Source organism: Botryllus schlosseri, chromosome 1 (assembly GCF_051294905.1).
Source record: "Botryllus schlosseri isolate E-star chromosome 1, Bs_hap1, whole genome shotgun sequence".
NCBI classification, from domain to species: domain Eukaryota; kingdom Metazoa; phylum Chordata; class Ascidiacea; order Stolidobranchia; family Styelidae; genus Botryllus; species Botryllus schlosseri.
This window is the reverse complement of record NC_137236.1, coordinates 3,840,670-3,851,794: the sequence shown is the minus strand read 5'-3', so window position 1 is coordinate 3,851,794 and position 11,125 is coordinate 3,840,670. Positions and strand designations below refer to the sequence as shown.

At 39.4% G+C, this 11,125-nt stretch overlaps 1 protein-coding gene and 1 long non-coding RNA gene across 2 annotated transcripts; both read left to right on the top strand.

The window, feature by feature from the left end:
- The first annotated feature begins 2,596 nt into the window (after window positions 1-2,596).
- LOC145450876 (uncharacterized) lies at window positions 2,597-5,609 on the top strand. Its single transcript, XR_013918635.1, has 2 exons — window positions 2,597-3,045; window positions 5,173-5,609. It is a non-coding gene; the product is annotated as an uncharacterized LOC145450876 (long non-coding RNA).
- Window positions 5,610-5,939: 330 nt separating this feature from the next.
- On the top strand, window positions 5,940-8,001 carry LOC145445198 (uncharacterized). Its single transcript, XM_080323395.1, has 2 exons — window positions 5,940-7,314; window positions 7,510-8,001. The coding sequence occupies exons 1-2, from the start codon at window positions 7,239-7,241 to the stop codon at window positions 7,752-7,754; spliced, it is 321 nt and encodes a 106-aa protein (XP_080179521.1). The 5' UTR covers window positions 5,940-7,238; the 3' UTR covers window positions 7,755-8,001.
- The last annotated feature ends 3,124 nt before the right edge of the window (window positions 8,002-11,125 follow it).

The window sequence follows — 11,125 nt, the reverse complement described above, 5'->3', positions numbered from 1 at the left end:
ATTCATTTTTTCTCGATGCTTGTCCTGGAATTGCCGTGTCGATGTTAGGCTGGTATTGTCGATACGTTGCTCCCTGGTCAGTACTTTGGTATTGTCCATTCCAGATCGACTTGCAATGACGGAACACTACCCAGCAAACACCCGATCTCCCACAGACTTACGGGTACGTCCACAATTGTGCCCAATCGTCCCACGTCCCACTTTTAGTGACTGAGGACTTGCTCAGTAAGTCACAAATTGACGTCCAATTATGTAACTCCAAGTGACCCCCAGAGGAAGTAACTTTTAGAGTGCTCCTATGCCACTTACCAATGACCATCCCAGTGGATGCCATAATAGTGTGATGCCTGGATGCCACCTACACAGTAGTTGATTTGGATGTCCTTACTGGAAAATCGTTTCAATGAACTCAAATGTGCATTATTCTGCAGTCAATGCTAAATAAGTTGTGTTGAATACACTCATGATACAAGTGAAATCTAGTGGAGTGAAGCCGTGAATGTTGATATGGTGATGACTTTCCCATCGCCTGCAATTTCACAAGCCCGGCTATCGATCATTGTGGTCGCACAGTGCTAAAGAGGCTCGATTTAATGTGCGATACAGAGACACAGTTGCTTATTTTATTGTGACATTACTGAGTGGAAAATGCCCACATCAGGGGCAAATACTCGAAATGCATGTGAAATCTTCCGACATCAGAACTTGATAATCGTCATGATGGGATTGTCGGTTGCCCGACACATGAGCATGCGACACAATGGAAAACGACAGTTCAGCATGGAACACATCAGCATGCGTCACTTTAGCATGTGACTGTATAACCCAAAAACTTACCCTAACCCGAAACATAGCCTAACCTAACCTAACCTAGCCTAACCTAAACTAAAGCCTAACCCTAACCCAACCATAAATCCAGCCCTAACCTACCCCTAACCCGTAATTTAACCCACATGATCATGCGTCGCATGTCAAATTGTCGCATGCCGAAGTCTCGCATGCTGTAATGTCGCATGCTCATATGTCCACGGACCGGGATTGTCATGACTATTCCAATCACGGAACAACGCAGTAAGCAATCCTCTCGGCTATTTCGATAATGGAGTCGAACACGCATGTTGCTACAAATTCATCCAACCATAAAACCAGAAGCCTGCCTTCTTCTATTTGGCGAGCATCGCGCATGCGCGTGTAATTCAATTTGATCAGCGTATGTAATAGCAATGGCGGAGGGACGAATTATCACAGTAATGGTTTAGTTCTTTATTGGAAACGGCGTGGATTGTGAGATGTCTCTATCATGAGTACCGGAAGGGCAGGAAGCTTGGTATTTGAGTGCTATATTTAATAAACAGCAACAGTCTCGACTCTCGATCATCATGAACTGCTGATGCGATAGTGAATTCGACTATATGATTATAGTGACACGGCTGTAATATCAGCTATACAGACGAAATTGATCGACCCGCTGCTAATCGGTAACTCATGCAAGCCGATGGTAGTACATTTGATACTATATGATAATGTATTGATCATAGAAGTCTGATTTGTTGTGCTCTGTTGCATATAATGTCTCACAAGCAATAACTTGACATTTCATGTGCATCCTGTGACAAGTTTTACAAGGATTTCTTAGGACTGCAGGACCCAATCAACAAACTAGATGCCGCATAAAGTAATGTACCGGTATTTTATAACATATCGGTATATACTGAATTTTGAAATGTTATGTAGGCTAATAGAAATGTGGAATGTTCCTTTATGGAATGTGAGATTGCTGAATTTGTGGATGCATGAAGATTGTAGCATCACATTAACATCCATTTTTGTGTCCACAACAGTATATAACCATCTATAATAGCGTTAATAAATATAATTGCGGCTTTCAGTGAACATGAACATGTAAGAATTTATGGCAATATTGGTTTGTATTTAGGGTATTTTAGGAGCAACATTATAATAGTTTGTTAGCCCATCTTTAACCTCGCTCTAATCAAAGGATACTCCAACACTAAACCAATTATAAACTCTATAAACTTAACATGTTCATGGTCTGGTGCAGACGGGTTGTTGGCAATGTTACCGCAATATTGGCACGGCCTCCGTGCATACTTTTATAGCTTGATTATAACTTTCGATATTAGTATATATACATGAAAACATTGCCTGCATTGCAGCAGTATTAAAAAAGTAGGCTATGGATGGGCCCTAAGGAAGGCTGATTGCTTGATGGTCATCTTGCCGTCGATAAGAAAACACAACCTTGTTATCAATGGTTTCTTACTATATATGGATGGGACATATCTGTGTTTGTGTATACAAAGTTACTTCATTTCTACCAGGAGACTAGATATTGAACAGGCAATGTTATGTAGTTCTAAACTTCAGAGGAAGGCGCCGCAGTGGTGCATTGTTCATGGATCAAGATGTTGAATTATGTAAGTTGAAGTTACGAACTATTTATGATGATTTATGATTGTTCAATAATGAGCAATTTATTACCCTGAAAAAAGTGCCATCGATGATGCGGGAATATACTATTTACGGTGGTTCGCAATCAGGCTTCTAAAACGTGCTGGATGGAACTATAATTTTATTATCAACTGCATTCTTATAGTGGCATAGAGCGTGTAATTTCAGTAGGCTGTCTTGAAAATAGTCACATACTTGGCTCGAATCATAAGAATTGATACTCATTCGAGATTTGAGTAACCATACCAATGTGCTCAGCCCTACTGATTAGTCATTATAGTGAGTAGAATATGGGAATGGTCCAGCTTGAACTTCATTGTCTTTGTTATTTTTTACAGGATATTCTAGATTCCTGGCTTGGCTTCTTGACAAATGGCTTCACTACAAACATTATAATAATTTTGATTATTTGGATCGGCAATGTCTTCAATTGATGGTGTTCAACAACGCCAAGAACACTGTACAAAGAATGTCTTGATGACTGGAACCAAAAACGTTCGGAAGTACTACTGCCACATGGAACAAGCGTTGCTGTAAATCGGTGCTGTGTCATCCTCAGGAAAAAGTCGAAAGGTATAAAACATTGATTACACTTCATGGAAACCAGAGGCTATGTGAAAGTAATCATCTTTTGAACTGAAGTAGATGTAATGTTATGGATTTATACACACCTAGAGGTAGCAACTTTAAAGTTGCGTTAGATCTACCCGAAATGGAAGTAGATAATGCAGTTCTGGAAAGTATACAAATAATAAGTTTTAAAAAGTAGATTTGGTTGAGGTGTTGCGTAGGCCTTCTTAGCGTTTAATCATAGCTGGTGGTCAAAGTAATTATTGTTTGCACTGGAGTTGAAATAGTTGCAATTGCAACGCCTTGAATTTCTACTGCTGTACAATTAGCCATTTACCAAGCTTGTAAAATTCACTTCAAAATGAATTAAAAAGTTCTAAAAGAAAATTTTGTGCTCTATTCTATCCCAAGGGTTCTTAACCAGGGCCCGTAGACCCTCTCGTGGTACGAAGCACCACATCCGAGGGTACGGTATTCATCGTGGAATTAGACCTATATGCTGTGGTTCTCGTGCTATGCGCAATTTTATGTGAATTGACTATCTGATTTTAATATAGGTACCATTAGAAATTGTGTTGAAAATAAATTGTGGGCTGCTAGAAATCTTTTAAGTAGCATGAAGGGTGCGATCGCTAAGGCTAAGAAACAATGTTATTACTATGGCTAAAGTTGTTATTGATATGTTCCAATAATAATCGAAGGCAACATCTAATTCTGAATTAATTTGACTTCGGTAATGACAGTAGCAACAGCCTACTTATCACGACTATATCAAAACCCGGATTAGGCTACATCGCTCAAATGCTCAAATACCAGATCAAATTTCAGTAGATTTTAAAATACCCTACAAAAAACTGTGACACGTCAAAGGTCCACCAACTGCAATATTATAACCCAGAGTTTGACGATGTCATGATGCATCATATTGCATTATCTCTATAACTCATTATTTTAACAAATTATGCCCAGCACAAAAATAATTTTATTGAAATATTCAAAACTTTTTTTTCGTGTCAAACGTGAATGATACAATAGTAAATTACATTCTCGAGATGTTTGTGGAATGCTTGTCTGCAAGCTCCCGTCAAATAAGGCCTACATGGAAATTATACATTGAATATCCTTATCTTGCTGCGTCGTCAAAATTCTGGAAAATGACCTGCGAGCTGCGACCACATTTGAATTTGAAGCCTCTGCTCTATATGATGTGACAACATTAAGAACAAGGAAAAGTTGAAATATCTATCTCCTATGCGACTTCAAAGAAAATGAATACCGGCTCTACATTACATCGAAGAAAGTTTTTCAGATTTAAGATAATTCCTATTTCATTGTACTTTGAGACAATACATTTGTCATTGACACGATCGTGCGTAGCTACGTCCTACATGTTCCGTGTTCTGCGATATGACCAATCGATGTTTTTAGGCCTCGCAGTGGTACATAGAATCGGAATTCTAATTCTTGTTGAGTACAATTTATGTACCCTAAAAGATCATCTGTTTCGACTTATCGTTACTCTATTCAGATCCGTGGCAAGCCCTAGTTGTAGTAGGTGGTAAGTTCGAAATGAAGGTGGTCAAAGTGTTCATCGTTAGTACCGTACTAAATAGTATAAATAGCGATTTACAAGACATCAAACTACTTCCAAGTGTTGACACGGTCAAAATATGGAGACCTGAGGAATTTCGTAGTTGTATGCTTTTAAACAGAGATAAGGAAAGTAACCATTTTCAGCACTCAATTAGAAATATTTGTAGCGTCAGTAGTCTAGTACAAGTAAGAGTAACGCAATGTATTTCTACTCGGGTTCAAGCACTCAAGCAGCGATATACACGGCTTATCAAAACTATTTTAGGTAAAGTAGAAGTTCTGGAAAGTACTGAAGTATGTACTTGAAGTGTTTCCACAATTTAATTTGATTGACGGGTTGCATACTCCGTATCACTACGTCAGAAGCTTCCCGCACTCGAGTAGACATGGTAGTATCGTCATAAATTATCACTCAGCACAAGTAGAAGTAGCGGTAGCGGATAACAAGACATATCACAATTAATGCACGAGGAAATAGAAATTGAAGCCCTGACACAAATTCCAAATGATCTGCTGACATTGTTGTATATGTTTCAGGCAAAACAAAGACCAAGAAGAAAACTGTTTTTGCAACCAAGTTTATTGCGAATACGCGCTCGCGCTCTTAACATGATGCAGTGCAAATGATGCATCGTTTTATCATATGCAATGTAAATTATTACTTATGATTGCTTCATGCTTTTCCCTGTTTTAGTTGTATTAGCAGTTGTACTTTTTCAAAGTCATGTGACACGTTTATTTCTAATTTCATGATGCACTTCAATTGAAATGTTTGTAATGGTAATATAAAATTGACTTAGAACTTGCTGTTATATACAAAATCCCACTGACACATTTATTCGTAGTGATTTCCTGATCGATTTTTCACGTAAGCCTGAACTTTGTTAACAAGTAATAGTTCATTAGTTAATGTTGTACTTGTATTTTGCAATTGTCGTTTTCCAGTAACCCAATATAAACAGTTCGTTAGTTTATATGATGTTGAATTCCATGTAATTGCACCAGGTGTGGAGGGGAGTCCTGATATGGTAATCCCGAGGAATAGAACAGGTGGTAAATGACATATCCATAGGGAGTCACGTCACGTCCACAGTAGGTCTGACGCATCCATAGGGAGTCAAGTCACGTTCACAGCAGATCCAAAGAGTCCATATGGAGTAGCTTCACGTCCATAGTAGACCAACTCAGGAAGTGTTTAGGACGCTTCTAGTAGTCGACAAATCCACTCCAGGGAAGTAACACTGGGCGCCCTGCGGCTATTCCGCAGGAAGTCAACTGGAAATCGAGTGTTTGCTGGGTAACGTTGTCGCGTCTGTTAGCGGTAAATCGTAGGTCGTGGTTTCATTTGCGATGTTTGCGGCTTCTCTTGCAAATCGATCTGCAATATCGTGAATATAGTCATTGAGTTAGTGCAGTAAGAATCTAAAAATTCCCTAACTTCGATGGCTATCATATCATTGATGCCATTGATATAATCGTACGCAGGAGGAAAGGGGACTATTATCTTATTTCGATAAAAATGAATGACTGACGTATGAGCGAGGATAATGACGCCTTATTATACACGTTTACAGTGCTGGTACCAGAGGCAGTGCCTCTAGTTGAAACGAAATAAGATATCGTGATCTGAAGCATGTAGTCTGCTGCAAACAGTGTCTCGATCAATATTACCCGATGGTCGGCATTGCTCGGCTCGAGTTTATATTCCAATACATTTTTCCGAAGCAGTACCCAGGACTAACCACTAGTGAACTTTCAAAATTCCTATAGTCAAAAAATCGCTTCCTATCAACTTTGCAGCAGCAACTATCTTTTTCATTACCATATTGTCCACCCCGATTTTATCTGCACAATCCGAGCGTGATTTTAGCACATTAACGCGCACCGGGGCCTTCCTTAGAATCGGGATGTGAAAAGATATCTTCTCAGCGGTGTCATTCTAGTTATTCGAGATTAATTCATCACGGAACATTTTGCAACTATGAAATCACGCCGCGCGCATTAGGCTACTGATACAAACGTTAAAATATGCAGGCAATAACTACTGTAATTCATGTTTTCTTCCCAATAATTTGAAATACGTAAGGCTAGTTAACCATGCCTAATGTCTATACTCTATACCCCATACAAAATGTGTGCGACCACCATGAAGTCACATTTTCACACCGGAATAAGCCAGTGTGACGTCATTTGGACAACAAAAATCGCATATACACCCCTTGCCCCACCACCCGATATTGTCACGAGCCGCCACTGCCATGCACATTATTACAACATAACGGATTCCGTATTCCTAAATCCTAGATCATTTGCAAATTTGACGTTCCATTTCTCTAGACAAGGGACCATCCTCGTGCGTTTTCAATTGATATGTGATATTGTAATATATTTGACCGACCGGCGATAAACTTGAAACCGACCGACACCGGTTCAATTTTGGCGGCTGAGAATTGCTGATATATAACATATTTATCAGATGCATCATATCAGTTGGAACTGATAGTCACGACATGATGTACATAATCCTTTACGAAATGTAATTGATATATATATTTCCAGTATTGTCATATACGCTAGCTGATTAGTACCACGCTATTAATACCATGGCAGAAGGGGGTCAAGATCATGATTCTGGTGTCGCTGAAGAAATGCCTGCGTCATTATCACCGCAAGCAAGGGGTAAGTAATTTCTGTTGTTTTTTAGCGCAGACCACTTATTAAACAGTTGTATAGTTATTCAAATTCAGCACATTTCGCTCGCTGTGTAAAGAATATACAGAAAAATACCGAAGAATATAATATAATCCCAATTTATTTAATGACAATAACATGTATGTAACCAGGCACGCAGTACAATACTCACTTGTGTTTTAGGATCTGCAACCTTGGCTCAAGGTGAAAATGTTAATCTGATGTTCACCAAGAGCCCGGTTAACCTTGTGGCCGGAAATCAGACGAACGTAAAAAATGTGTTCAACTTTACCAGTTCTGAAGGAGAAGCTACTCCATCGAGTCATGGTAAGTTGAATGATTTTTCATCCGATATGGGGTCTCAATTGGGGAGAATGGTCCACCTCGAGGCACTTTTTCAAGGACTAGCAAAATGTGTGAAAAAGTAGTCATGATAATTTTGTTAGTGTTATGGGGCATCATCATGTTGGTACTTCGATTAAACGCAATGAAGGCCATTAGTGATGAACTTTGAGACGATGTACCTGGATTTCATTCAAGCACCGCGATTGCTCGATCATGTGGCCAAATATTTAAAGCAGGGGTCGGGAACCTCTTTTTTTGCGCAGAGCCATATTGACCCTATTTTCTCGTTCAAACTCCCAAAGAGTAATACATGTCAATAATCTGTTACGTCATAATTAAAAGTCGTGACGTCATGCTAGAACTAATTCGAACCCAATATACATGGGATTCGTCGTGTGCGCCACATTAGGTCCGTAAAAACCTGTAGCCTACTAATCATGCTGCTTGCCTTATTTGAGCATGCAAAACTTCAATTAGATATATCATTTGCAAGTTACGGCTTTTCAATGGTATTTCGGTGAGATCCATATGCTATTATTAGTAACTTAAGATATTTATCATAGCAGTTTTTGAGCAAAAATGTTATTCGATTTTTGCGAAAAATTGTGACTTGATGAGAGAATCAGATGCCGAATAGATTGTCGGGATTGCTGTCGGCACGTACTTTAGCATTGTGGCATAATCTGGCCTGAGTCGTAACTGGGTATCGTGAATATTGAAGTGTAGGGAGTGGGGTTGTAATCAGCAATATGGCGTCACGTGACGTCAAAGGATAACGTACTTGTTCACACATACCTTATCGCAAAGGTTCGAGGTAATCCACTGTAATATGGATTGTGATGGCGAGTCCATTGTAATCTGGATCTGGAACTCCCCAGTATACCAATAAAACCTGAGCCTAGTACTACACCCTTAAAAAATTATGGTACACGAGTGACGTGCGGTGAGGTTCATAGTTGGTGAGGCACTGGCGTCCAACAAAGCCCCATCCTTACTTTATTGGATTGGAGGTTTCATTGTCTTAAGCTCTACCCTCCAAATAATCACGATCCTTGGTGTTTCCAAGAAATTTAGATGCAACTTCCATTAAAGATAGTCATGTAGCTTTTCCAAATACGCTTTCCTAACAGGAAATAGGGGGTTTTGGTGAGTGTTCTGATCGAGGTACAACAAATATACATAGTCTATTGTATTAACTCGACTGAGGAAACTTTTCGTGGATGCATTAATAACGTGAAATCTCTTTGAAAAGAGCATTTAGAAAACTTTTTCATGAGATGGTTTGATATAGGCTATCATTGGGGAAATACAACGTTAGATCTGTCGACCAGAGCAGGCTCTGAAACGTTGTAGAGCCTGGTGCAAGATACTCCCTCATCGGCCACTTACGTTTAATTGAATGATTTCTACTGTCCCATTCGCAAATAAAACAAGGATACCTCGTAGTTCTAGACAGTTGAACCAGTAGCATATTTATGAGTTCAAAATCTACGGAAACTTCACATGTTTGAGTAAGAGATAGAGACAGAGATTTATTTCTTCGTCAACCGGAATAAACAGAATGAGTATGCAAAAAAAAAATATACACAACAAAACAAAATAACACACAGTAATAATAACAACACATACGCAGTAATTATAGCGTGTAACTGGCTCTATAACGGTATAGACAGGTGCCGGCGATATGATCCTTACGATCATTCATGTCAAACCGGAATGTAGGAGCTTAGAAACAAGTATATAGAATAGATACATACACTACTGCTTACTAGTTATGGTGGTTTGTACAAAAAACGAAAATAGAAAAACCACAACGAAGTACACAGTCGATGCCTTGATGCAATAGTACATGGGGAATACGTACATGGGAAATGAGTAGTTTGAACAATATTTTCCAAATTTGAAATCAAATGTTTAATAATTTCGTAAGACCCCTTGCATAGTTGTACCAGATACGGAGATAGACGAACAATGATTTGTATTGTGCGATAAAACAGCTTTGAGGCTTGATGCCTACATAAGGAGGCGCAATTCACAGTTCCGAATGTCTCTATAAGACCTTGAACAACGACACAATAGACAAAAGAAGGTTCGGAGGTGAAGAAGTGGTATTGGTGCCGAGAACACGCCTTGCTTTTTATATGAAATCTACAATAAGTGCAGATTCCTTTGGTAAATTCAAATTTATGACAAATTTATTTAGCTCAGCCAGATTTAACTCTATATAGCTGCTGATCACCATCACACTAATGCTTAGAACATACGCCAGAAAATGGCTCCCACCGAGAGAATCTTCTTCAACTATTGGTAAATTTTTTGAAAGGCAATGGAATTGTGACATCTGGCCCATGAGGAGTCGGTCGTATTGCGCACGTCAAATTGGATATACAATTTCATGCTCATTTTTGAAATTGAATCCCCCCAAAAACATGATCAAATGTAACAATCTTTCCATGTCATCATCATCATAATTGGTTTATTGGCAATTTTATCAGTTCAATACACCACAAAAAAATGCGATACAATGAATGGACATGAAGATGTCGAAGCCGCAGCCGTTCTGTTCAGAACGCCACCGTAATGGAGCTGTAATGTATTGAAATTTCCAGAGTTGCAGCACGTTCCAGCAGTCACGCAGAGATCGAACTTTATATAGTAGTCAGCCGATGTTATGAAGGAAATATGTCGTACACGCCAAGGTGGGTTGGATACCGCGTTCAACGGAAGCCGTCCCGTCTGGAGATTTATTATAACATCAGGCCTAGTGTATTCATTATGTGCAAGCTTTGGGATATCTATGGTATAATCAATGAGGCGTTACAGCAGATCAAAACAAGTTCATGTCGTCAGAACTTTAGAAATTTTTGAAGGTACATAACTTCAATATGCAGTTGGATAGTATATGATCAGTGGCGGCTCGTCCTATAGGGCAACTGGGGCATTGCCCCACCTAAAATTCTGTTCAATAACAATTTAACCATTTATAGACGCACAGCAATCAGTATATACCGAGATCACGGCGAAACCCGCATTATTCTTGTGCTTTCGCTAACAAATGCCCATTCATAGCGAAGTCTCTGCGAAAATCGAATTCTCTTCTGTGTTTTCGCTTTGTGAATGCCTAGTCGGGGCTTGCCCCGGTAGCGCTCATAACAAGCTTTCACTATCTATTCTCTCAAAGCCGCGCACAATAAAGAAACGGTGATTTACTCTCTCCTATTCGTAAAATGGCCGAGCAAGTGGGGCAACTATGCCTGTCGCCCTTAAGGTGTGATGTAACAATCGTATCTATATCTGAACTCGGTTACCGTGATATGCGTTGACTCGACCTTTGCTGGTATATGTCGATTTTGACGGTGTTTCGCACCATGATAATTCTTGAAACTTGGTACGATATGTCGTGAAGGTAGTATTTAGCACTGCTCCAAGTTTCAGGCTTGCTACTCAAAGATAA